At 33.1% G+C, this 26,551-nt stretch overlaps 1 protein-coding gene across 1 annotated transcript; it reads right to left on the bottom strand.

Annotated features, from left to right (window-relative positions):
• Positions 1–17,501: 17,501 nt before the first annotated feature.
• LOC100241137 (disease resistance protein RUN1) lies at positions 17,502–19,950 on the bottom strand. The gene is made up of 2 exons (XM_003633334.4): positions 19,304–19,950; positions 17,502–18,488 (listed from the first exon to the last, which is right to left on the bottom strand). Exons 1-2 carry the CDS (start codon positions 19,801–19,803, stop codon positions 17,663–17,665), a joined length of 1,326 nt encoding a protein of 441 aa, XP_003633382.1. The 5' UTR covers positions 19,804–19,950; the 3' UTR covers positions 17,502–17,662.
• Positions 19,951–26,551: the final 6,601 nt, after the last annotated feature.

Here is a 26,551-nt window from a genome sequence, read left to right as displayed (position 1 = left end):
TACATATGGAAGGAAAAGTTGAAAGTAGGGTTCACATTGTTAAAAATTGATGTTTAAAATGGGGTCTATATGATTAAAAAGGATAAGTGGGATCACACGACTGAAAAGAGTTGTCCAAACTAAGTCCACTTGAGAACCTTCATTTCCCACTTGCACTTTACATTTTCTTATGTTTTTCTTCATTCTCCTTTATTATTATTATTATCATTCTTATTACTATTATTATTTTTATTATTATTTTGAGGTTATGTAAGTGAAAATGGATTCTTTTCAATTCAATTATACAAGCATATATAGTATAAAAAAATTTCTATATATAACAAAATTCTTATATAACAAGTGTAGTCTAAGCTAGGTACACCTACCAACAACTCATTTCCTTTTCTTAGCATGTAATCTCAATGAAAAATCATCAATAGGATATTAGATTGTCTTACTTAGTTGCTTAGCCCCAAAACATTTATTGGTAAATTCAATGATTTTTTTTTTAAAAATTTTTCATATTAATGTGTCAATACTTTGAAGAAGAGATACCAAAATGATAATAATAATAATAAGTTTATAAAATTAAACTTTAAGAGTAGTTTATAAAATTAAATAAAATTAAATAACATTTAAGAGTAGTTTATAAAATTAAATAATAAGTTTTTATATATTCATTAGAATCATTGAGCGATTAGGAAAAATATTGCTTTAATATCATAGTATATTTATTTTAACAAATTGAGGAATGAAAAATTTAGGACCAGATTTCCTGAAGCTTACATGGGGAGTACAGGAAATCGAGGCAGCGGTGGCTATTCATGAGAGGATGGTCTCCTGATTCATCTCAGTCTCCGGGCCACAAGGTGCCAAAAGGAAAGATCCATTCCCCTTATTTCTCATCTTACTCATATCCTGCACGAACCCCACACTTTTTCAAGCCTTCCGCGTCACTGTTGGATACAGAAAACGAAACCTTCAAAGTGTTGCTCTGGTTTCTAAACGGACCACCAGGGTCAGCAAGTGGTCGATAACCAAACCAGATGTGGTCAGCTTTTGAAAAATGCATGCAAGCCGTGTCATCGATATAGAAGCTGCCAGATTCATTCACACTAAAACATATAAACTCGCCCAACTCATCCAACTCACCCATGGTGATGTGTGCGTTGAAAACAGCGCAAACAGCCAATCCCATCAACTTGGTGTTATACCAATGTGGAGGCAGCTCTACAGTTACTAAACACCCCGTGCTCTGATTGATGAACCACTCAGGAATGCTACTTCCAGGAACAACAGCGTTATACCGAGTAGATAAACCAGGGTTACCCTGAATTCTTGAAAAAGTTGGAGGCATGTAGACAAATAATATTCCAGGATTAGTATTCCAAGATTATTTTGTGGGATTGTGTCAATTATTTAACAACATATTAAACTATGTTTTAAGAATTCTTAGCATACACAAACAAATAATAACATGTACACCCTAGGAAAGGCAGAATGCTCACTTGGAGCCATGGATTTCGGTATTGATGCAACAACCCGAATTCCCAGTAGGATAGCTTTCACACTGTCACTCTGCTCATTCTGATAGACAAACACCCGCATCAGCAGCTGATTCTTCTCCTCTCTAACAGATGCTGTTATGATTAGTTAGAAGATGGTTAGGTGGTTCAATAGATGGTTAGATTAGTTATATACTATCTATATATATATATATATATATATATATATATAGCTATTGATCTACTGTATAATTTTGTGTGGTGAATAGAAATAGATTCTTCATTCTTGCTAAATTTGTGCTTGAGCACTTACATGGTATTAGAGCCATAGGCTCCTGAATTTTCTTTTTTTGATTTCTCTCCCGACAAGACAATCAAGAAATCTCCAACAACACTTTTTGCTGCAACTTTCTTATGATATACGTCATTTGCAGATTACCTTCTGCTTTGCTTAGTCACCTCAAGAAAGCTTCAAGAACATACTGTACCTAGTTTCCGATGGCTTCATCAACACAAACCACATCGAAGATTGTCTCTTCTCAAGTAACCTCTACCTGGAACATGAGCATGTTGAACCATCCTCTTCCTATCAAACTAGATAGAGATGACCATATCCTTTGGCATACACAAATGGAAAATGTGATATATGCCAATGGATTTGAGGACCATATTGAAGGTCTGAGACCATGTCCTCCAAAAACAATATCCACCGGTGAAGTGAACCCAAATTTCTGGTTTGGAGGAGATATGATCGTATGATCCTGAGTTGGATTTACTCTTCTCTCACCCCAGATGTTATGGGCCAAATTGTTGGGCTACGAACATCCCATGAAGCATGGACAACCCTCCAACGAAGCTTCTCTGCTTCCACCAAAGCAAGAACAATGCAACTGAGACTTGCTTTTCAAACAACCAAAAAAGGCCCTCTCACCATGATGGAATACATCCAAAAACTCAAACACATCTCTGATAGTCTGGCAACTATTGGAGAACTAGTGCCAGAAAAGGATCAAATCCTTCAATTATTGAGTGGACTAGGGGCTGAATGCAACCCCATCGTGGCTTCTCTCATAGCTAGAGATGATGACCTTCAGCTTCATGAGGTACATAGCATTCTTCTGACTCATGAACAGAGGCTGCATCTTCAAACCATGGCTGCTGAAGAAGGCCTCCTTATTGCCAATATTGCAACTCATAACAGACCATGAAGGTCACAGTCCAACAAACCCTCTCAAGGGAAACCACCTCAGTCGTTCATGCCAACCCTATGACCTGACACTCTTCCAGATTCATGGTAGCAACATCTTCAATGATATCACCCTAACCAATTCAACAATAATCAATCTCGGACAAATAACCGACACAGTGTTAGTTATGTGGCAAGTTTGGGCACATGGTCCTCTCTTGTTATCATAGATTTGATATGAATTATCAAGGGCCACGTGCACCAGTCTCATCAACTTCTCAAACTAGTCCCACTCCTCCTGCTCAAGCTATGATGGCAACACCTTCCCCAACATCAACGGACTCCTAGTTTTTGGATTCAGGAGCCACCCACCATCTCTCTCACACGATTGCTAATATCCACAATGGTACTCCCTACAATGGTACTAACTCTATGATGGTTGGCAATGGTAAGTCCCTACCTATAACCCAAGTTGGTCATTCTTTTCTTCACACTTCTGCTAAACCCTTTATCTTACACAATGTGCTTCATGTTCCACAACTCACTTCAAATCTCATCAGTGTGTCAAAATTCTGTACTGACAATAATACCATTCTTGAATTTCATCATTTTTCATTTTTTTTCAAGGACAAGGATACCAAAGTGACTCTCCTCCAAGGCCAACTTGAATGTGGACTCTACAAATTTCTTACCTCATCTATCAGGTCACCTACTGCCAATTCTAAACATCAAGTGTTTCTCACAAAAACTAAACCCATTACTATGTTGTGGCATCAACGATTTGGCCACCCTTCTGCTGTAATACTTCAGAAATTTTTTCATACATGTAATATTTCACATAACTCAAATAAAATAGTTGATGTTTGCAATGCTTGTTGTTGTGCCATAAGTCACAAAATTCATTTTTTTCTTTGTCCATTTCCTGGGCCTTCTCTCCTCTTGAACTCATCCATGCAGACTTGTGGGGACCAACACTTGTTCCTTTCTCCATAGGTGCCCGGTATTTTTTGTTGCTCATGGATGATTACTCTAGGTTTGTATGGTTATATCTGCTCCCCACCAAGGACCAGGTTCACTTCACTTTTGTCTAATTTAAAACTCTTGTTGAAAACCAGTTTCAGACCACCATTAAATGTCTTCAAACAAATCATGGTGGAGAGTTCACTGCCCTCACATGGTTTTTATCTCTTCATGGTATACTCCATAGATTTTCTTGCCCTTATACACCTGAACAAAATGGCTAGGTCGAATGCAAGATGCGCCATGTTGTAGAAACTGGGCTCACTCTTCTTTACACAACTGCCCTTCCATCCAAATTTTGGTCCTATGCTTTCACCACAACAGTTACCCTTATCAATTGCATGCCTTCTCATTTGCTCAATTACAGCTTCCCATTTTCTCTTCTTTAGAAACACCCGCCTGATTATTTCCATTTCAAAGTCTTTGGTTGTCTTTGTTATCCACACCTTAGACATCTCAACACCAACAAATTTCACCCACAGTTCACACCCTATATCTTTCTTGGTTATGCAACATCTCACAAGGGTTATCTTTGCCTCAATCCTACAACTGGCAGATTGTACATTTCTAGGCATGTAGTCTTTGCAGAGACTACATTTCCATTTCACGCATTGAGTTCTCCTTCCCACCAATCATCTCACTTTCTTGTCACTCCAACATTTCCTTTTCCTCTATCTTCTATTCTCTTCCCATCCACAACCAGCTCTCCTCCGACTACCCCATTCGAACCTGTCCCCACATCACCTCTAACCAGCTTTTTGTCTTTACTCTCGCTCATTAAGGTGCCATTTATGGATGAAGTAGCTGAGATTCCTACTACTCCACTCTAGGATTCCACAGCTCCAATTCCTGGCCTTCCTATGGTTACTAGATCCAAATCTGGTATCTATAAGAAAAAGACCTATCTTACCTCAATCATAGCTAAGCCACGTACTGTCAAGCAGGCTCTTCAAGACCCCAACTGGAAGCTTACTATGGAACATGAATATCAGGCTCTATTGAAGAATCAAACTTGGTCTTTGGTGTCACCTCCATCTAATGCCAAAATTATTGGGTGTAAATGGGTCTTCAAACTCAAACATAAACCTGATCGTAGCATTGATAGGTACAAAGCTCGACTAGTTGCCCAAGGTTTTCATCAAACCTATGACATCGATTTTTTTGAGACATTCAGTCCAATCGTGAAGCCTTGCACTATCAGGCTTGTTCTCTCCATTACTACCTCTTCCAACTGGCCTACTAAACAACTAGATGTCCATAATGTTTTTTTAAATGGAGATCTTCAAGAACAGGTGTTCATGATGCAACCTCCAGGCTTTGAAGATAGCTCTTGCCCCACTCTTTTTTGTCATCTACAGAAGGCTCTTTATGGCTTTAAACAAGCCCCTGGAGCCTGGTTCCACAAGCTCAACTCCTTTATCTTATAGTTGGGATTCCAATGCTCAAGGGTTGATGCATCTTTATTTTATTTCCACTCTGTATCTGATATTATCATCCTCTTAATCTATGTGGAGGATATTCTCATTACTGGCAGCAATCCACCTTGGGTCCATCAAATCATTTCTTAGCTTGGCTCCCATTTTGCTCTTCGAAACCTTGGGGATATTAGCTACTCCCTTGGCATTGAAGTCACCTGGCTTCCTCATGTTCTTCATCTCAATCAACAACACTACACACATTAGCTACTTGAGCGTGCTGATCTTCTTAGGGCCAAATCTACTAGCACACCTGGTGCTTTGGGAAAATTGTTATCAGCAGCAGATGAAGAACCTTTATTTGCTCTTGATGCTACTTACTATTGCAGTCTTATGAGTGCTCTGCAGTACATAACTCTCACATGACCAGAAATCTCATTTGCGGTGAATCGAGCTTGTCAATACATGGCTCATCCTACCACTTCTCATCTGCAAGCTACTAAAGGCATACTGCACTATTTCAAAGGTACTGCTACTCATGGTCTTTCTATCCATGCCTCACCATCTTGGTTTCTTCAAGGCTATACCGATGCAGATTGGGCTTCATGTCCTGATGATAGAAAAAGCACCAATGGTTTTTTTTTTTTTGGCACCAATCTCATCTCATGGTTCTCCACCAAGCAACATGTTGTCTCTCGTAGTAGTGCAGAATTGGAGTATCGGACACTTGCTCTTCTCGCCCCTGAGGTCTCCTAGGTTCAGTTTCTGCTCAAAGAGTTGTGCATTCCTCAATCGAACACTCATCTGATCTAGTGTGACAATATCAGTGTTGCTGCTCTTGCAACTAACTCTGTCTCCCATGCCCGCTCCAGCCACATAGAGATTGATCTTCGCTTTGTCCGTGATAAGGTCCTCCGCAAAGAGCTTTTGATTCTATATGTTCCTTCTACCGACTAGTTGGCAGATGTCTTTACTAAACATGTTCCAAGTTGTCAGTTCTCAGCCACTCGTACTTGTCTCTCTATTGTCCCGAGACCTATTAGCTTGCAGGGGGATGATAGACAAACACTCGCATCAGCAACTGATTCTTCTTCTCTTTAACAGATGTTGTTATGATTAGTTAGAAGATGGTTAGGTGGTTCAATAGATGGTTAGATGGTTAGATTAGTTATATACTGTAATATATATATAGCTATTGATCTATTGTATAATTTTGTGTGGTGAATAGAAATAGATTCTTCAATCTTGCTAAATATGTGCTTGAGCACTTACACATTCTCCACTAGTCAGAAGCAATTAGAAAATTCAAAGTTGAAATCTCCGACCTTCCTCAATGCATATGCACTTGATGGATATGAAAAATGTTTCCAGGGATGTGCAATCATTGGCCAATAATTCTTTAATACTTGATGGAAGCACTAACAATGATTGAAGACTTGCAGTCTTCCAGTATGAGCCTTGTTGACTGAGGTTAGCAGGCATGGTGATGAAACTGTTTCTACTCAGATGATCTAGACATTCCAAGCAAGATAACGAGCTAAGATCACAAGGTAGCGCTCCTTCCAGTAGGTTGTAGTCACTTAAATTCAACTTTTTCAGGGAGTATAGAACCGTCAAAGAAGGTTGTCACAATCCTTTTGTTGGTGATGAGCGCAAAGATAAAGCCAGATTCCTTGACTTAGATTCCTCTCCCTTACATCCTGCTACTGATAATACTTGAAGCTTTGCCAAAAGAGCAAGGTGGGTACCTCTTGCATACCACTTCCATTTGCTTTGAGCTTTACTAAACATTGTAGGTTCCCCATGTCATTTTCCAATTTCTTCAGTTCTGAACAACCAGAAAGAGTAAGAGTCTAAAGAGACATCAACTTACTAAACATTGTATTTTTGTTTGTAATGTAAGAGGAATATGATTTTTTAGACTTTGAAGGAATGTTTCTTTGATATTTAGGTAAGATGTGATATGGGTTTTGGTTATTTGGATTCTATTTTATTGAAATAGATTGTATGTCTCCGTTTGATTGAAATTATTGTGTTATTTTATTTGATTGAAATGCTTAATTTTCAGCACCTGGTTTAATTTTTGAACCCATATGATTTGGGGATTTTCCTTTTCGGTTGATTCTAGGCTTATTTGTAACTAAGAGGAGTGGGTGGAAGGAAATGCTAGTAACCTATGGAACTTGATCTATTGAATGAATACCAATATGTTTATTGATATTAAAAAAAAAAACAAAATATTGACACCCTAACTATATTCAGGGTTTTTTTTTTTCCTCATATGTGATGTTAATGAGATTTTAAGAGCTTTGAAGTTGTTGGGTGTTGTCATGTTTTAAGAAAAGCCAATAAGGTTGTTTGTGCTTTAGTCAATCATATCATATGTTAGTCATTCTGTGACAAATGATTGTACTTAGGATTGGAAAGTTCCTTGCAATATAGCAAGATTGGTGACAAAGATTGTGCAAGCTTTTAAAATGCCTAGATCTGAATTTGTGTTCTGTTTGTACTGTTGTTGGTCATTATATTTTAAGATGACATGGAGAGAGTTGTTGATAACAATTTAAACGTTAATAATGTTGATAACATTATCACAATTTCTCTTGAAATTCTAATAATTAATATACCTTAAAGCCTCTGTTTTGGGTTTAAGTTTTATCATGAATTTTAATCTTATTTGAAAGAGGTTATTTAGAATATGGAGGTCCAAATTACTGCCAATTTCTAGTCTTAGGAAAGTATATCCAATAAAGGTTGTTTCCTGAGGGATGATGGTGTTCTCATAAACTTGAAAATCTTAAAATGGCAACTAAGCAATTTGGGATTTTAAAATGGCAAGGCCATATCCTATAAAATCAACACAAGAGATAATAACATCCAACCTTATCAAAAGTGTCTATTATCTTGGATCGTTTCGACCGAGTTATGCCTAATAGAAACATGTTCTCCATACTAAATTCCAAATTCCAATTGAATGGACAAGGTAAAAAAGCTTCATTCATCATGTGCTAAAAACATATAAGGGGCTAGAGGATCATAGACAAAGTTTACCTAAGTATTGTAATTTCTTCTAAATGTTTGTGAAACTCTATAGAATTAACCAAGCTCAGGAACACCTTAAGAACAAGCCCAAGAAACTAGTAGTTGATGGGGTCTAACTTGAACTCAAAGAATTAGTGCTTAACAACTTAACAACACACATAAAACCAACTTGTTGTAGAATTTCACTTTTAATATTTCATAAAAAAGTTAATATTGTTTCTGTATTCTTTATATTCCACACTATAAAACTATACTCTTACTATGAAGTGGCTTAATTAAAATATTAGATGCTTATATTCCCATGGCTTGATAATAATATATACAATATAAAAAAGCTTTTGAATAAAAGTGGCATGTGTGTAAATCATGACAAGAAATTGTTTTGCATTGTTGAATGTTCTAAAGAATTGCCATTTTAGGACTATCTCTATCAATTTAAAAATTCAAATTTTATCTGCTAATATATGCTTATTCAATGCCTTTATATCTCAATAATATTTTAAAAGTTTCAAGCATGACTAATAACTTGCTTAGTATCTCATCTTTCCAAATTGACTTTCTGATTTTCCTAGTTGATCTTCCAGTCCATCTCAAGGTGATTCTGCAATACCTCTCACAATTCTGTTGACTAATTTAGCCATTAATTAGTGTGAGAATTCATACACATTATCATCTATTGCATCATCTCTGAACTTGAGCTTGTTGTTTCACTTCAACCTGACCTTTGCTCTCGTTTTGCCTATTATCATGTAATTGTTTCTTTGATGTCATCTCTATGGAATGAATACTTTCCTCTAGCACTTCTTTAACGTTTTCTTTTATAAATAATATTGTATTAACTATTGAAAAAAGAATTAACTAATGGCAATGCTATTGTTCATATTATTTTCATCAGGTAACATTATTCATTTTATAGGCTTATAGTAATAAAATTCATTATATAAATTATACTTAAATATAATGCAATATCTTATATGCATCATGAATTTTTTTTATTTATTATTATTTTTTTTTGCAACATCCAATGGATCAATCTATACTAACAACATCTATTAAATTAAATGATGTAGATGAGTCAAATTTATGGAGTTCTATCATAGAAAAAAAAAATTCATGGATGTCATGGTAAAGTAAGTGAACAAGGGGAATATGAGAAATGGAGTATTTGAACAAAAAAATATGGACTAAAATTCATGAATATTTGAAAAGAAAAGGAAATCTGAACTACTCATTGACAGGTTACGCACCAAGCATCAAGTATTTAGTGAGCTATTGAAACAAATAGAGTTTGGTTAGAATGTTGAAATGACCACCATGCAATCTATAAAAGACATGTGGCAAAACTATCGTAAATGTGCTAAAACTCTAGAATATGTATACACATAATTTTCCTTGATTTATCATATTGTATATTTGTGGACCTTCATTTTTCATGTATGTCCCTACTTAATGGCAAGACTCATTTTTATTGGTGAAAAATTAGTTTTGGAAAAGTTGGAGTCGCCACTTATTTTAATTTATTTTAAAAGGGAAAATAAAACAAAAAAGAAAACCCTAAAGAAGTGACTCCATAGTTTTGGAAAAACGTGTCTTTGAAAACCTAAGTCTAAGACCAGGGATCGGTTACTTATTGGGAAGGTACCTCAAATAGGTAGCACCCCTCTAAGCCCTAAAGAGGTCTCTACTAGCTAAGTCGAGGAAGAAATGACAATTAATCAATTAATTGAAGGTACCTATGTAGGTTAAGGTGATTTTGAAACTAGCATGCTAAAAAAGAAATCAAATCACAATCGCAAAGGAAGGTTAGGATGTGTATCTGGACTGCCGCTCAAGTGCTATCATAAGACATTAAAGTTAGCACAGAAATATAACACACGACATGTATTTTATCAGAGCAAATCGAATAGAGATCTAGGCACCCATGGATGGAATCAAATATAGATATGACTCACAACAACATGCATGTTCATAAAATTCTGAATAGTGAGTGATAGAGAGCATACCTAGATAGCATGCATAATTTATAAGATTCATTCAAAAATGCTATGGTGGTTAGGACAAGTATAAATTATATAACATCTTTATTATGACTAATATACAGCACCAAAGCCAAAATTGAGCCAAGATAAGTCAAATGACTAAAAATAAATAACAATTTCAAGCAAAGTACAAGATCATCAGCATGCAATTAGAAAAGGGAGCATCACAAAATAATTTCGAAAAAAATGTTTTGGAGTGGGATTTAATTACAAAATTTTTTAGGAAACAACTCCTACACATCTAGAACAAGATACTAAAAGCCAAACACTCATTCAAATGACAAATAGCAGCAAAGACACCCAAAAGTTCCAGAAGGTCCAGATTAGGTAAAAACAATAGTGACATGCATAATCAAATCTTTTAAAAAACAATAAGAGATCACATAAAATCATACAAAAAATCACCTACATCATTAAAAGTGTCTATATCACAAAAAAATGAATCCAGGGTCTGGTAGCACTCAAAAGTATTTTTAAAACGTTCTAACTAATCAGACGTCCAGAATCCATCATGTACAGTAGGTACGACTTTAAAAAATCATATCACCCTCAAAAAGACATATTTTTTAATATTTTATACATCTAAGATCAATTTCAAGAAGTATAGAATTAAAAAAAAATATCAAATCAAATTTAAAAAGTTATCTGTTATTTTATTTTTGCAAAAATATTTTGGGTGTTCAGAACTAGGTGAAAACATAGCCCTCCTACAAACTCATTTATATCTTCAATTCCATAATTTATTTCTTACTCAAATGAAATTTTAAATTCAAGTTCAAGAGCTGAGGAAAATCATACAAGTTTCAGAAACTTTTTAAAAATATTCTGAAGTTGCTGAAACGAATTTTAAATTTAAAGGGTCGATGATTGAGTGAAAAGTGGCAGCAAGGAAGAGTTTTGAAAAATTTTCTTATGTAGGAGTTCCATCAAGTCCCAAATTACTTTTGCATGAGTTGGTTCAATGAATTCCATTATTTGGCACCATGAAGTTCCAGAGGTTCATGTTCAATGTTCTCAATTTCATCAGTGACCCACATAATTGGTATGGGCAATCCCAATAAAAAATAGTGAGGAGTGTCAACCATTGTTGCAGCATCAGTTGGGTATTGTAAGCTAAAGATAATCAGATTCTGTAATAAGAGTTGGAAAGTCAACTTGGTATTGATCTCTAATTTGAGGAAGTACCTCTGGATTTCCAAAGGCATCACATATACCAGTAGACTCTAAAGACAGTGACTATGCATTAGATGCATCTTCAGTACCATCTCCATTGTGATTTATTTGTACTAAATACGTCTCCTCCATTCAACAACCCAAACCATTTGAAACCCACGTGCAGAAGCCAACCTCAGAAAACGGGTCTGGTCGAAGAGAACTGAGCTTTCATGGTGAAGAAGGTTGAATTGGTGGAGACTTCTTTACTATGATAAACTACTTCCAACATCCAAGAATTTTTTAGACTTTTCCACTAGAAGCATAGCAGTAGCTCCCATCTAGGTGCATCAATTGAGTTCATCTATTGCAAAACCACCATTTGCATTCAGTAATGGAAGGATAACATTTACTGCATCAAATAACTGCTCCATATTTAATGATTCCCCAACTGTTTCCAATGGAAGTTTAGATAATAATAGAACAACCTTCAATCTTTCTAAAGTACAATCAGAGTTTGGTCATCCCTGAATTACAACAATCAAGACATTCAAAGCAAGAAGATGCATAGTAGACAAAGGGTAGTTCACAAGAAATGCATTTTTTTGACAACAAATTAGCAGAGTCTTCAAACACATTGCTTCAAGTTATGTCACCGCCCAAGTTAGCATACATCTCTATCATGAAAGTTTTATGCTTGCAAAAGTCAACTAAAGCCTCCATAGTAACTATTTTCTGTTGGGATAAGCATCATATCTGCTTTGAGCAAGTCACAAGATCACAAAGGAAAAGAAAGCCTTAAGTTGTAGTTTAAGCTCAGTCCACAAATGCTGATACAGATTGAGAACAATGATACAAAACATAGAAAGAATTAGTGGTCTCATTGACAAGCCAAACTGGATCAGATTACAAAATAGTTTATCCTGTATTAGACTTAGTAACCTGGGGTGTTTAAGAATAGAGAGCCCACCGATTTCAATAACAGATCTCCACCATGCGGGGGATCTCACGTGGCTCTTTCATGAGATGCAAATCATATGGAGTAGCCTCCTTCCCATTACCAACATCAAATTATATTTTCATCCAACACACTAGCTACCAGACCAACAACAAATATCTGCTCCATCTGAAACTGCAAAATACTAACTGGCAAAACGGTTTCTTATTCCATCAAGAAAACAATCTGTATGCCAACCTTTGGCCTGCATTTGGGTTAAAAAGGTAGAGAAAACACTATTCATCTTATCGTAAGACTATTACAAGATAGTCATACTTGGCTCATGACCAATTTTCTCCAGGTTTGTAGCATATGCAGCAACTAGCCAACCCCTCAATGCATCTTCACCTGCAGCATCATGCTACAGTACCAACATTCTCTTTCACTGTAGAATTAGAGAACAGGGCAGAATTCCAACTTCTTAGACTCTTGATTGTCTTTGTCAGTGATCATTGCTTGAGGTTCATTCTAGCTCACTACATTAGAAATCTCCATCATCGGCAAAGATGGATCAATTGCCTCAAAAGGCTCTTATCCAGTAGTGCTACAACGTGCATCTTTTTCATCAGAAGTCGAAACCATCTTACTTCCCACTTGAGAATACTCGATCCCAGCCAACAAATTTACATCCACAAAATTTCCATTTGCCACTTCTTCCTTTCAAGCCTCGAGAGGATGTTGGGGACTCTCTTATTTGGAATTCAAGAACTCATGGGCTTCTCTTCTTTCCTTCCTCTCATCTGGTTCCCTTTTTTGGTCTGTGATGATCCTTTCTTCTCAAAGCCATAGTGTCTCTATCTCTAATCCTCTCCTACAACCCTCAACGTTCTACTAACATATTCACACTACCCAAGCCGCATCTCATCCATTGCTGCCCGTCCTTTTGATCAGTGGAGAAATTCCTCCCACCTTCTCCCATCCGTGAGTCTCCCTTTTTATTCGGATAAAGAGAATCCTTTCCTTTTTCCCCTATTGTGGACCCTCTCTGTTAAAGAAAGAACTTTTACTAACCTCTTATCCTTCCTTTAATGGTGCATGAATCCCATATGATATGTTTGTTGTATTTTTTAAGAATCTCTTCTTCTTGTGCTTCAACCATGCCTTCCTTTCTTGGAGAAAATTCTTCACATGGTAGCCACGAATCTGGAGAATTCCACCTTCCCCTCTAAATATTTTTCCTTCTAGAACTAGAATCCCTTTGGTGTGTGAATATCCTTAACATTTGCACCCCATTTGCAGCCTTTGGACTTTCCTTTGTGAAAAATCTTGGTGATCCTCTTTCCAAAAATCTAGCAATCGTTTCCTCATGCAAGAAATAAAATAACAATAAAAAAAAAAAAAGATAAAATAAAATAAAAACAAAACAAAGATTAAAATCAATAAATATCATGAAATTGAAAATCAAAAGAAATTTAAATCATGTAGCTAAAAAAAAGAATAAAAATCAACCACATGCAAGCCATACGAGCCATGTAACCATAAAAAATAAAAATAAAAATACGAAAACCATGCAAACCATGGAGAAATGCCTAAAGGTGACCTAGGGTGTGTCCTAGTGTGCTAGGGCGAACGGAATGGGCCAAGTGTGCTTAGGTGAACCTAAGTGGGCCAATGTGAACCTAAGTGGGCCTAAGTGAACCTAGATGGGCCTAAGGTAGTGGGCTTAATGCGGTGCCTAATGAGCTAAGTGCCTAAGTGGCCTAAGGTGGTGCCTAATGAGCCAAGTGTACCTAAGTGGGCCTAAGGTGTTTAGGACATTGCCTAAGTGACCTAAAGTGATCAGGACATTGTCTAAGTAACCTAAGCATGCCTAAGTGTGCTATCTTAAAAGTGCACCTAAAAGCTATCCTAAAAAGGAAGGAAAAGCCTAAGTCTAAATTAGGACTACTAAGAGTCACAATGGGGTTAGATAAATCCCTCAACCAAAGTCTATAAGGTGGCTAAAAAAAGGTAAGTAGTATGAGTAGTAATGGGCCATCAAGGAAGTACTGTGAAGAACCGGAAGTGAACTTAAAGACATGTGCTAAAGGGACAAAATGGAGGGTTTACAAAATTCATACTTTTTATTTATTTTGTTAGACTCGTCTAAAAGCATGATAATTTTGAAATAGAGGATGTGAGCATTACAAGCTATTGGGACTCATATTTGATAAATCTATTACTATTGGAGTGCTTCATGTTGCATCCACTCAAGATCCACTTGATATGAATGATGAGATAGAATTGGAGAAGCAATTTCTCCACTTAAGAACTCATGTTGGTCTTGATGCTAATAGCACTAACCATAGTGATCCCTTTAATATCTTTGATGAATCAACAAGTTAACATGAAAAACGAACAATAACAAGTGTTGAGCACAAAATTAAAAAAGAGATTAGATCACAACAGATGTGTGATGTGCTTCAAGCATGGATTGAGGTAGCTAAAGTAAAAACATAAGTTTCTTTAACTAAACAGAAAAATGCAAAAACAATTTTACTATCAATTTAGATTTCTCCTTGACTAATTATGTGTGTCTCACTGAAGAGATTGAGCAAATTGATGATGATACTTAAATGAAAGCAATGGAGAATTTTAAGGATCCAAGTTAGAGAGATTTTTGTTCATATGTCTATCGATAGAAAGAAATCTCGATTAGCGAGATTGTAGTTATTTGTGGGTTTTTTTTTTATTAGATAGGATGTACTTGGGCTTTATTTGGTTGTTTAGATACATATGGATTTAATTGGTTGGATGAATTTACTTTATATGACATATTTGGAATATATTTAGTTTTATTTTTACATATATAGTCTTAATTCATGGTTTTGTTTTCAATTATTGGTTGTTTATTTTATGCTTTTTATTTCCTATTGTGTACTAAATCATTATCTTGTGTGTTTGATACATGATAAACATACATAAAATATTTTCTTGTGTTTTTTTTTAATCTTAGTTTAGGTTTTATCTTGATATTTTGATTATAATATTGTTATTAATTCACTTAATAAAACTATTATATATGATACTATGTGTGGTGATATTATATGCACGATAAAAAGATTACCCTGTATATGGATCATAAATCCCATTGTGTTATTAGTTCATCTTCCTTGTCTTCTTCTAGTATAGAAGATTTTGAAGATTATATAATGTTACTCTATGTATGTGAATAAGATGAAAGATTTTTGGATAAGATGCCTCAAAGGACATCCATTTTGAGAGGTGAAGATTTTGTGATGGGGCTATTGAATAGCTATGAAAGAACATGTTAAGAATTATTTTTGATCAATGAAATCACATTTCTTCTTCTTCTTTATGCCTCTTTGAAAGAAAATGAGCATTTAAAAAACTCTTGAGAAGTCATGGTTGAAGAAGCACTTGCTCTGTTTCTAATAATTATTGGTCATAATGTGGGAATAACAGTTATAGTGGATCATTTTCAACATTCATTTGAGACTGTGAATGGACATTTCACTTGAACTTTGAGGGCAATATGTAAACTTGCAAAAGATTTTATTTGTCATACTAGCTCTCCATTGCCTTCTCATATTGTCAACAACTTAAAGTATTATCCATGGTTTTAGGGAAGACTTCATATATATTAATATAAGTTTTAAAATATTTTAAGTGCTTTAATCAAAACTAAAAATCATCATGTTTTGTTGTTAACAGAAATGCATTGGTGCAAGTGATGGCACACACATAAGTGCATTTGTTCCTATTGAAAAACAAGTTAGCTATAGAGGAAGAAAGGTTGTAGTGACTCAAAATGTTTTGTGCATACAATTTTGATATGATGTTTACATTTGTTTATGCAGGTTAGGAAGGCATTGCAAATGATTCAAGAATTTTTCTTAATGCAATTATAAGACTTGAAAACAAATTTCCATGGCTTAAAAAGGTAAATGATAAAACCATTTAAATTACTAATTTATTAATTAGTTATATAATTCTATGATTATCATTTTGCTTTTGCTTTGCTATATTAATAGGTGAATACCACGTGGTTTATTTTGGATACCCATGTACTATGAGTTTTCTTCCTCCATTAAAAGCTGAAAGATATCATTTACAAGATTATCATGGTTGAGGTCATCAACCAAGGACTTACAAAGAATTATTCAATTATAGCATTCCTCACTTAGAAATAGAATTGAGCGTTGTTTTTGTGTGTTTAAAGCACATTTTCCAATTTTAAAAATGATGTCATATTTTAATCTAAGTAGGCAACCATTAATAGTTATAACTTATTGTAATATTCATAATTTCATTCGTATGTGGACTCAACAAGATATAATGTTTAGATAATGGGAAGAAAAAGATTTTGAAGTTGGAGATAAGGAAGACACTACTACGGGTGAAACAAGTCATACAATGAATTTGTTCAATGAAGTAGCAGCTATGGTAGCTTATCGAAATCATATTTTTCAACAAATGTGGAATGCTTATGTTAATAATTTGTAAAAATTTATAGCTAAATAATTTTATTAATGTTTAGGAGTAAGAAAAATTATGCAACTATTGTAATTCACTTGAACTACTTTTTTTTGCATCTTTATGCTTTTTTTGCTTACTTTTTTGCTAGCTACTTTTAATTCAATATTTATTTATTTTGTCAATAGAAAAAAAAACAATTGAAGTATGTATTTGACTTGTATTAAAAATGAATATTAAAATTATTTTTATCTTATAGTAATTTTTGTTTCACTAGAATAAAAAAAAATTGTTTCATAATGAAAAAAATATTTATCTTTAATGAATACATAATTGTAATTTTTTTTTAATAAGATTTAACTTGAATTTGATTTCATATTACTATAAATTAAATTTATAAAATTTTTATAAATTAAAAATAAGACAATGTTTTTAAAAAACAATACCAATTCTTTCATCCAAACGATTTTTTTTTAAACATCTTGTCAAACACTCTTGTTTTTAAAAAATTGTTTTTTGTTCTTTATTTTAAAAACAAGTTTTCAAAAACACCGCCCAAGGCCTTAAGCTTCTTAAGATCTCTAATGGATGGGTGAACCTTAACCAAACTTGCACAACCTTCAAGAATTATTCTCTTAAGCTTTGGAGCTCCAAAGAAGTTTGGAGTTTTTATTAGATGTTGAGAGTGGCTAAGGTTGATGAACTTCAACTTTGGTAAAGACTGTCAAAGAAAAAGAGGACAAAAAGGGCTAGAACAAATCTACTTTGATGAACTTTATAATCCATAAAGAAAAACAACAAATATAAAGCATACATAGTTTCCTTCCCATATTTGTGCAAGCAAACTAAAAAAAAAAATGGTTGAGTACAAAAATTAACTCAACAAGATGAAGCTAGAATTGATCAAACTCTTACTCCTTTTGATTATCATCTAATCCATCAAAACTATATCTAAGCACATCTTGAACCTCTTTGTTTGGAATTCTTTTGAGTCTTTCCAATTCACTTTCCCATTCTTTTTTGCTTCTATTGTATAGAAAACAACCCAAGATTTTAAGGGCTAAGGGAATGCCTTTTGTATAATTTAGGGCACGGTCACATAGTTGAACAAAATCTTCTATAGGAGGCTTATGTTTAAAGGCATGCTGACGAAAGAGCATAAGAGCTTCATCCTCATCTAATTCCTTAGCTTCATATGTTGCATCCACTTCTTTCTCAATTAGCAAACGTCTTTCTCTGGTTGTTATGATAATTCGACTTCCTCGACCAAACCAATTATGATTTCCTGCTAATGCCTCCAATTGTTGTCGGTGATTCACATCATCAAGAACAATAAGGGCCTTCATGGAGTGGAGTGCCTTTTTTATAAAATTGATTCCTCTATTGAAAATTCTTGTATTTAGATTTCCTTCCCACAAAATTTGTGAAAGGAGTTCCATTTGTATATTGGCTAGATCACTTTTTTGTGTTTTTTCACTAACATTTGAAAGAAAGCAACAACCTTCAAATTGAGTGCAAATTTTCTGATAAACAACTTTAGCAATGGCAGTCTTACCTATGCCAGCCACACCCCAAATTCCTACCATCCGAACATCATCTGACCCAATACATAATAATGAAACCAAGTCTTGTATACGAGAATCCATTCCAACTAGATTCTCCATGTTGCTTGAGGATGCATCCACCAATTCATTCAAGATCTTGGATACAATTTTCTTAATAATCTCGGATTCATGTCTGTAAAATTCAAATTGAGAACAATCGTATGGTCATTTTTTTTAAGGTCATTAGGGGACCAAGAAAAATAGATAAATATAGAAGTGCTTAGATTTGTTCTTGGTTGCGACTGAAAAAAAGATAAAAAAGAAAAAAGAAAGAAGAGGCAAACAAAATATATATAACTCAACAAGACGAAGCTAAAATTGACTGCTATCATGCTATTAGGATGGCAACACATGGTATCCAATGAAAGAAGAGACATGAAGCTAGGAATAATATGCACATAGTATCCAATAAAAGAAGAGACATGAAGCTAGGAATAATGTATTGTGAAATTATATAATCCAAGATACTATTATTCAGTCTGACCCACTCCCAATTGAGCAGTCTGCATAGAGAACATCTTAGAACTTGTGTTAGGAACACTAGAAAAGCTATTGGGTGCATTTTGACGCCACCAGGATTGATTTTCAAAGCTGATAAAAAAAACATATATGGTGATCCAATTAATTAATGGGCCGGGTCGGGTATCCCAGTGGGCCTTCGGAAAGGTTGAAAAACCACTGATCCAATGGGGTTTGAGGAAGTGTTCAAGCATTAATCCCAAGAGAAAAACAACCCTATGCTTCTTGTGATTTTTGAGATCAAGGAGAACCAAACCTCATCCTCGCCTTATCATTTTTCTCTTTGATAAACCAACAGGAAAAGTTGGATTACTACATACTTCAATTCCCAGAAAGAAATTTAAGTAGATCCAGCTTAGAAAAAGAAAAAGAAGAATAAAAAAGCAACACCCAAATAGAAAACAAAAGAAATCCAGTTAGAAGAATTACCTATCTCGTGAATCCCATCCAGAAAGTCCTGATGCCACAGTCAGAGCTTCTCTCCACTTGAGCACTTTCTCCATGTTGTCCCTGTAAACTTGTTCATGCTTTGTAAATGCGACTCCATAACTGCCTGTTTGTTTTCTTACATGAGAGGGATCCACATTATAGAAAACCGGAAAAGCTGTATGTCCCCCAACTTTGACACATTCAAGAATCTTTGTAAGTTCATCCAAACACCAACTTGAAGAAGCATAGTGTTCTGAGAAAATGATGATGGAAAGCCTTGATTCTTCAATTGCCTGTAGGAGTGCTGAAGATATTTGTTCGCCTCTCCGGAGTTGGTCATCTATGAAAGTGTTGATTCCATATCGACAAAGCGCCTCATGAAGATGATCAGTAAAGCTTTTGCGGGTGTCTTCTCCTCTGAAACTAAGGAAGACTTCATACTTCCATGGATGGGTGGAAGAGGAAGAAGCTACGGAGAGACTGGTTGAAGAAGAAGCCATTTGCAATTTGGAAGAAGAATGGTTTGAAGACGGGTAACTTGAATGATCAATCCAGGGAATCGTAACTTCAAGATGGTAGGTGTGGCTGAAGTCCAAACTAAATCAAGGCAAAAATAAACAAAAGAAGACAAGAGCAAGGTTGCAAACCCAAAAAGAAAAAGGAAACCACAGGGAGACACGTCAGAAACTTAGGAATGGCAAAAAAGTCAAAAAGAAAAAGGAATCCAATACATGTTGCTTAGCTCCAAAGCATTTAATAGTAAGTTCTTTTTCTTCTTTTTTTTGTTGTTGTAACTTATCAAATTACTGTCAATTCTAGGAGGAGAGATGTTTTACATAAATTTGTAAATAAAAAGGTAAGTTTGGTTCATTGATCGAATGAGTCGTTAAATCATCTCCTAAGTTGGTCATTCACGAATGTTTGGATTCTTCTTCAAACAAAAGCTCCATAGAAATGGTCATGGAAGCTTGACTATATCATGAAAATATAAATTTAAAAATTTATTTATAAAGACTAGCTAAGCTGGAAGTAGGAATGAAAGAGGATAGAGGCTTCATATACAAGTTCCATGTTTGACCCACTTTGTACTAGGGATGTTTCTCCCATCTTTCAATTGTGACTCATCACCCAAGTTTCATTACCTTCACAATTTTAAAAAGGAAAAGAGAAGAGGGTCACTATCTCAATAAATGGATGTATTTCCCATAAGAAGAAGCACCTCATTTAATTTGAACACTAGGACCACCTAACTTACTATTAGGATGTTAGATTTTTTACATGAATTTATCACTAAATTTAAGGCAAGTTTCAAATTAAAATTGTGGAATAATATCATTTTTTTTCTATTAGAATGTGGGGTCCACATAGATGGAAATGAAGGTTGAACGTGGTGTCTGCACATATGAAAGGAAAAGTTGAAAGTAGGGTTCACATTGTTAAAAATTGATATTTAAAATAGGGTCCACATGATTAAAAAGGCTAAGGGGATCACACGATCGAAAAGAGTTGTCCAAACTGAGTCCACTTGGGAACCTTCATTTCCCACTGGCATTTTCCATTTTCTTTCACTTTTTTCTCCATTTTCCTTTAGTTGTTGTTGTTGCCTTTTTTCTTTTTTTTTTTTTTTTTTTTTTTTTTTTTTTTTTTTTTTTTTTTTTTTTTTTTTGAGGTTATGTTATGTAAGTGAAAAATGGATTCTTTTCAATTCAATTGTACAAGCATATATAGTATAAAAAAATTTCTATGTATAATATAACTCTTATATAACAAGCATAGTCTAAGCTAGGTCCACCTACCAACAATCCATTTCCTTTTCTTAGCATTTAATCTCAATGAAAATTCACCAATAGGATGTTAGATTGCCTTACTTAGTTGCTTAGCCCCAAAGTATTTATTGTAAATAAATTATTTTTTTTCTAATTTTTCATATTAATGTGTCAATACTTTGAAGAAGATATATAATTGTTACATAAAATTATATATGAAGTTAAAAGGCGAGTTGCAAAAGTTGTGGAATAACATTATTTTTGTTTTTATCACAGTTTTTAGAAAATAGGGTTTAGATATTAACTGAAATGAAAATCTAAAATAAATATTTTAAATTCTATAAAAATAATTATATTACATTATGCTATGGTGATAATTAATTCTGGTAAGAAAAAAGGTGTTTGCACCACTATAATTTTTCTTTTATTATTTTCACCATATTGATATGTGATAAGGTTACAATTTGGACGGATTAGTATAACCTAAATTGAATTCAATCCAATTTTAAAGTAGGATCAACCAATCATTTTTAGTATATGAATTAGGCTTAAGTTCAAATTTTTCTCTCCGAATTTAATTCAAGTTTAATTTAAGTCAAGATTTGAATGATCTAAGCTAGCCTAACATAAACTTGATTTAATACTTTTATAATATTTATAATTTATATCCATATTTATTTTATACTATCTTTGAATTCATTAAAGAAATTTATTTATTTATTATATCATACATGATTTTATTCTACTCAAATTTAATTCACTTATTAACCTAGTCTTCTAATGCTAAATTGATTAACTCGAGCTTAATTTAAATTTAGAAAAATAAGATTGAATTATGCTTGTATTAACCATATTAAATTATACATTATACTGATTTGGTTCAAATTGAACTATCACTAGCAAAAACATTTCCAAAAACCAAGTACACTTATGAGATAAGTGTGGAGTTGATGCGTGTCAATGAGCCATATGACTGAAAAAGTGTTATTGAAACTTGAAATTGGAGTCCACATGACTGAAAAAAGTTGTCTAAGGTGGGTCCAAAAAATGGAGTTCACAAGATTGAAAGAATGTTGTTGAAACTAGGTCCACACGGCTAAAAATTATCATCCAAGGTGGTCCACAAAGTGGAAGTTTACACAATCCAAAAAGTGTTATTGAAAGTGGCTCTACCCTATTTCCCACTTGTCCCTCCTTTTCTCTCTCACTTTTTCCTCCCATTTTCCCTTTTTTGGGCTTTAATTTGAATATATCCCTTTTTCAACTTCTTCCTTAATTCCATTTCCTTGAAACATAATGCACTCAAACATGCTAACATTTATTTTATTTTTTTTAAATAGTGAAATTAGATGTTTTAATAAAAATATTTTTCAAATTTAATTTTCCAGTATAAAATTAATTTTATTACTAAAAAAATAAAAAATTTAATATTTTATGTTATTTTGACATATTTAATTAAAATTCTAAATGTACTATTTATAAGGACAATTTTCTAACAATGAATTGCAAGAGAAATTTATTTAAAATTTACAATTTATAAGGAAAAGCTATAATAGAGTTAAAAAAGTAAATATATGGCTTACATCCAAGCAGGTGATGCCTACATACCATTGAGTGCAATAATACTACTTCTACGTATTGTGATGTGTAATCATCAAAAGAATGGTAACATCGAATTTCATAGGAAGTTTCATTCTTGACCATCTCATTCTAATCTATCCATCTTGCATAACAAATTAGATTTTAACTCTTAGTTATATGCTAAGTTGTCTCCTTTTTTAAAAGGCTTAACTAACCCACGCTATACAAGGATTGATTTTTAAATGAGATGGTCAAAATTAGATTTAAGAATTCGATTAAAAAATAAGGATAACAAGTTTAAGTTCTTATGAAAGAAATTGTTGGGGTACAATAACTCAATAATGTCACTCTTAAGTTCGAGGATGAGTAATGCAAATAATGATGATGTTGAATAAGATGCAATGGTTTATCTGTCAAGAAAAAAATTATGGTTGAATTTAATGTTCCAAGTATTTTGATGTATTTTAATTAAGAAAAATTTTGGTGTTTGTTTTACCAATTTTGGTTTAGATGAAGGTCAAATAAAAGAGGGATATATATGACTCCATATGAAAACTACTTTGAAACAAAAATAAATAAATAAATAAATAAATACTAAAATTTTCTTGTCTTTTCTCACACCACAAAGAAAAAAGATAAAAGCAAGATTGAAAAGTCAAAAAGAAAAAGGAAACTAGGGGAGAGAGAGAGAGAGAGAGGAATGAGAAAAAAGGTATTTATATATTTAGGGTAGCATTTTTACACAAAAACATCCCAATTACTATTACTTTTTAAATCTTTCATTTTCATGTTAGTTTTTAGAAATTATACATTCAAAATATTATAAGATTGGTGAACAATAAGGTATCAACATTGAAAATATTTCTCACTCCTTTTTTCTTTTTATTTTATGATATTTTTTCAACCTAATTCAACAAATATGGTGTAACAAATTAAATCCCTATAGTAAAAAAATGAAATCTTGATTTGTTTTTCATTAATGAAAAATAATTTGGCTGAATAACTCATGATTGTTTCTTCCTGTGAAATCAATTACTTTATTCAAATTTTTAATATTTTTATCTAATTTAATATTTTATGTTACTTTAGTAAATAATTCATTAAATGTTTGCTAGTGTAGGATTTATAAATTTGGCTTCCACCATATCCTAGAATTTATTTTAACATCATGTTAAAAATTTTATATGGTAGTTTTCTTTGCACATTTGTCTAAATTTTAATTAATGATGGGAATATCATAGCATTTTCTTAAGTTGTTTAGCTCCAAAGAATTTAATAGTAAGTTTCTTAATTTTTATAACTAAATAAATTAATATGTAAATACTTTCAATTAAGTGTCCGTAGAATGGATCATTTCATCTTCTCTAAAGTTGGTTATTCACAAATGTTTGGATGGTTATTCAAACTAAAGCACCATAGAGATGGATAGTGAAGCTTTTGCTAGAAAAGTATTGGAAGCATTATCTAATGGAAATATAAATTTAAATATTTATTTCTAGATGTTAGCTAACCTAGCTAGAAGAAGGAAAGAATATAAAGGGCTTCTCATGCAAGTGTCCATGTTTGACGGACTTTCTACTAAGGAAGTTTCTCCCAACTTTCAATTGTGACTTACTATCCAAATTTCATTATCTTCATAGTTAAAAAAAAATGAAGACTTAAATGCCTTAATAAATGGATGTATTTTCAAGGAGAAACACCTCTTTTAATTTGGACACTAGGACTATCTTACTATTGGAATATTAGATTTGTATAGCTATTTAGCTACCATCCATGCATGTGGTAACCAATCCAAGCCAAGACCAAACTTAGCCTATACCTCATGGCTTCATGTTGGTTTATTCCTAAGGTTGCATTTTCTTTTATATAATATTATGTTTTAAGTTCTTAAAATGAGTTTGTTTTTGAATTTGTTTCTTCCTCGGTATGAGCAAAACAAAAGTAAGAAGGCAACCTTTTGATATTTCTAGAAATGAATCAATTGCTAAAACCAACTTTTAAATAAACTTGTTTCACTCAATATATTAATATTGGATGATTGCATATTAATTGTTCAAAAAAGAAATAAACTTTCAAATAAGACTTGAAAATAAATATTATTGATTTTGAGAAAAATTGCATGTTTTAGCATTGAGTATATCAATGAAAAAGCTTAATAAATCAAATTGAAAAAATTATGGGTTAACTCAGTTGTAGGTGCAATGCATACCATTTAAATAATAATAAATGTTTTTTAAAAAATAAAATAAAATCTCACGTAGTAATTGTTCTAGCAACATTAGTGGTTCCTTATGATGATTTAGCAATGGGACATAAAGATATGCACTTATAGACAATGGGATCTTGTTCTCTTGTGAGTTCTTCTTTTAGAATGTCTTAAGTATATGCTTAAGGCTTCAAAAGAAAAGGAAAGAAGAAAAAAAGGAAGATATTAATGAGTCAAAATACGAAGTTATAAATATTCCATGAATTTAAGTCAAATTTTACCTACATAAGTACGCTTGCTTAAGTAATGGAATCAAAACCATATTATCTTTAAAAAGTACATGTAGGCTCTCGATATGTTAATAATTAATTGGAAATGTAAAAAATATTATGTTTAAAAAGAATAATGCTAGTGTCCCATACATGGGGCCTCTTTGTGAGCATGAACCTCCTCGCCTTGTATAGTTTTTTAAGTCAAAAAATCATAGTATAATGTAAATAACCAAACTGGTTTACAAATTAAGGTTAGCTGCCCAATGACATTCTTTACACGTTCCAGAAAAACTAGCAAATCATAAGAGTCCTTGTGAGATTCCCAAAATTTATTATACATATAATTTTAAAGGTGCATTGACATTATACATATCATATCTCTATATTAGAATTTTGAAGCTTGAATCATATTATTATACACATTGTACCCAAACTTCTATTACACATTCTCCAATCCTTGAAGTTAGTCCCTATAATTTGACACATGACTTATTGGGTTAAATTATTACTTGCAACCAACCAACCACCCTATGCTTGGAGTGAATGTCACTATTACGTGGGTTTAGTCAATACTATAATCATCATTTGGAGTTTTCTTAGGGTACTCTTGCTCCTTTCATTCAACATGAGCTCTTAACATAAAATATATAAACACATAATTTGCACCATATACATCAACCATCAACATGCACAACTTTGTACAAGTTTATAACCCACCAAAAGTAGTTAAAACCAATGCTAATATGAATTTATTATCTAAAAAATATATCATAGCATTAATGTAAATACTTCTAAATATTATTTATTTATCTCATAATAAAATTTCCTAAAAGTTGAAACCAATTTAATTATCAATGTTGAATAAATTAAACACATTCCATATTATATATAACAATCCTCCATTTATTTCGCATTTGGATTTATAAATGAAAAATCTCATATTTTACTATTTACAGTTCTTAGAAGACACTCCAATTGAATTTTAAAAAATAAAATCTACCATAAAAACACTATTCATCCAAAAAAAGATATAGATTTATGAAAGAAAAAAGGAATAAAAAGTTATAAATAAAGCTTTTAACTTGAAACACGTACTTCTACCGGTAAATCAACCATGAGGTATGAGAAAACTTTTGTGAAACCATCCTTATCTCTACTATTAAATATGACCTTTATAATCAAAATCTAATTTTATAGAAGTGTTAACATTGGAAGACTAGCAATACCAAATATTTAATTACAATGTGAAACTATTCAACAATTCGATCTCATGTGCTTACTGATCTTACAATCAACTCTATTTGAACTTTTAATTCGAATCCGGAGAAATTAAAGTACTTTTCACTAAATTGAATGAAATGATCGAACTTGAATTGATTTTTTTTTTTTTTTTTTGCTCACTAAAAACTTTTGGTTGACTCTT

Source organism: Vitis vinifera, chromosome 12 (genome assembly GCF_030704535.1).
Source record: "Vitis vinifera cultivar Pinot Noir 40024 chromosome 12, ASM3070453v1".
Classification (NCBI taxonomy): domain Eukaryota; kingdom Viridiplantae; phylum Streptophyta; class Magnoliopsida; order Vitales; family Vitaceae; genus Vitis; species Vitis vinifera.
This window is presented reverse-complemented; position numbering and strand designations above follow the sequence as displayed.

Excerpts from the sequence above, each read along its gene's own strand:
- LOC100241137 (XM_003633334.4), bottom strand. The coding sequence starts at position 19,803 with ATGGCTTCTTCTTCAACCAGTCTCTCCGTAGCTTCTTCCTCTTCCACC. Across the intron at positions 18,489-19,303 it reads GGATGGGATTCACGAGATAG|ACATGAATCCGAGATTATTA; the intron begins GTAATTCTTCTA and ends TGAATTTTACAG.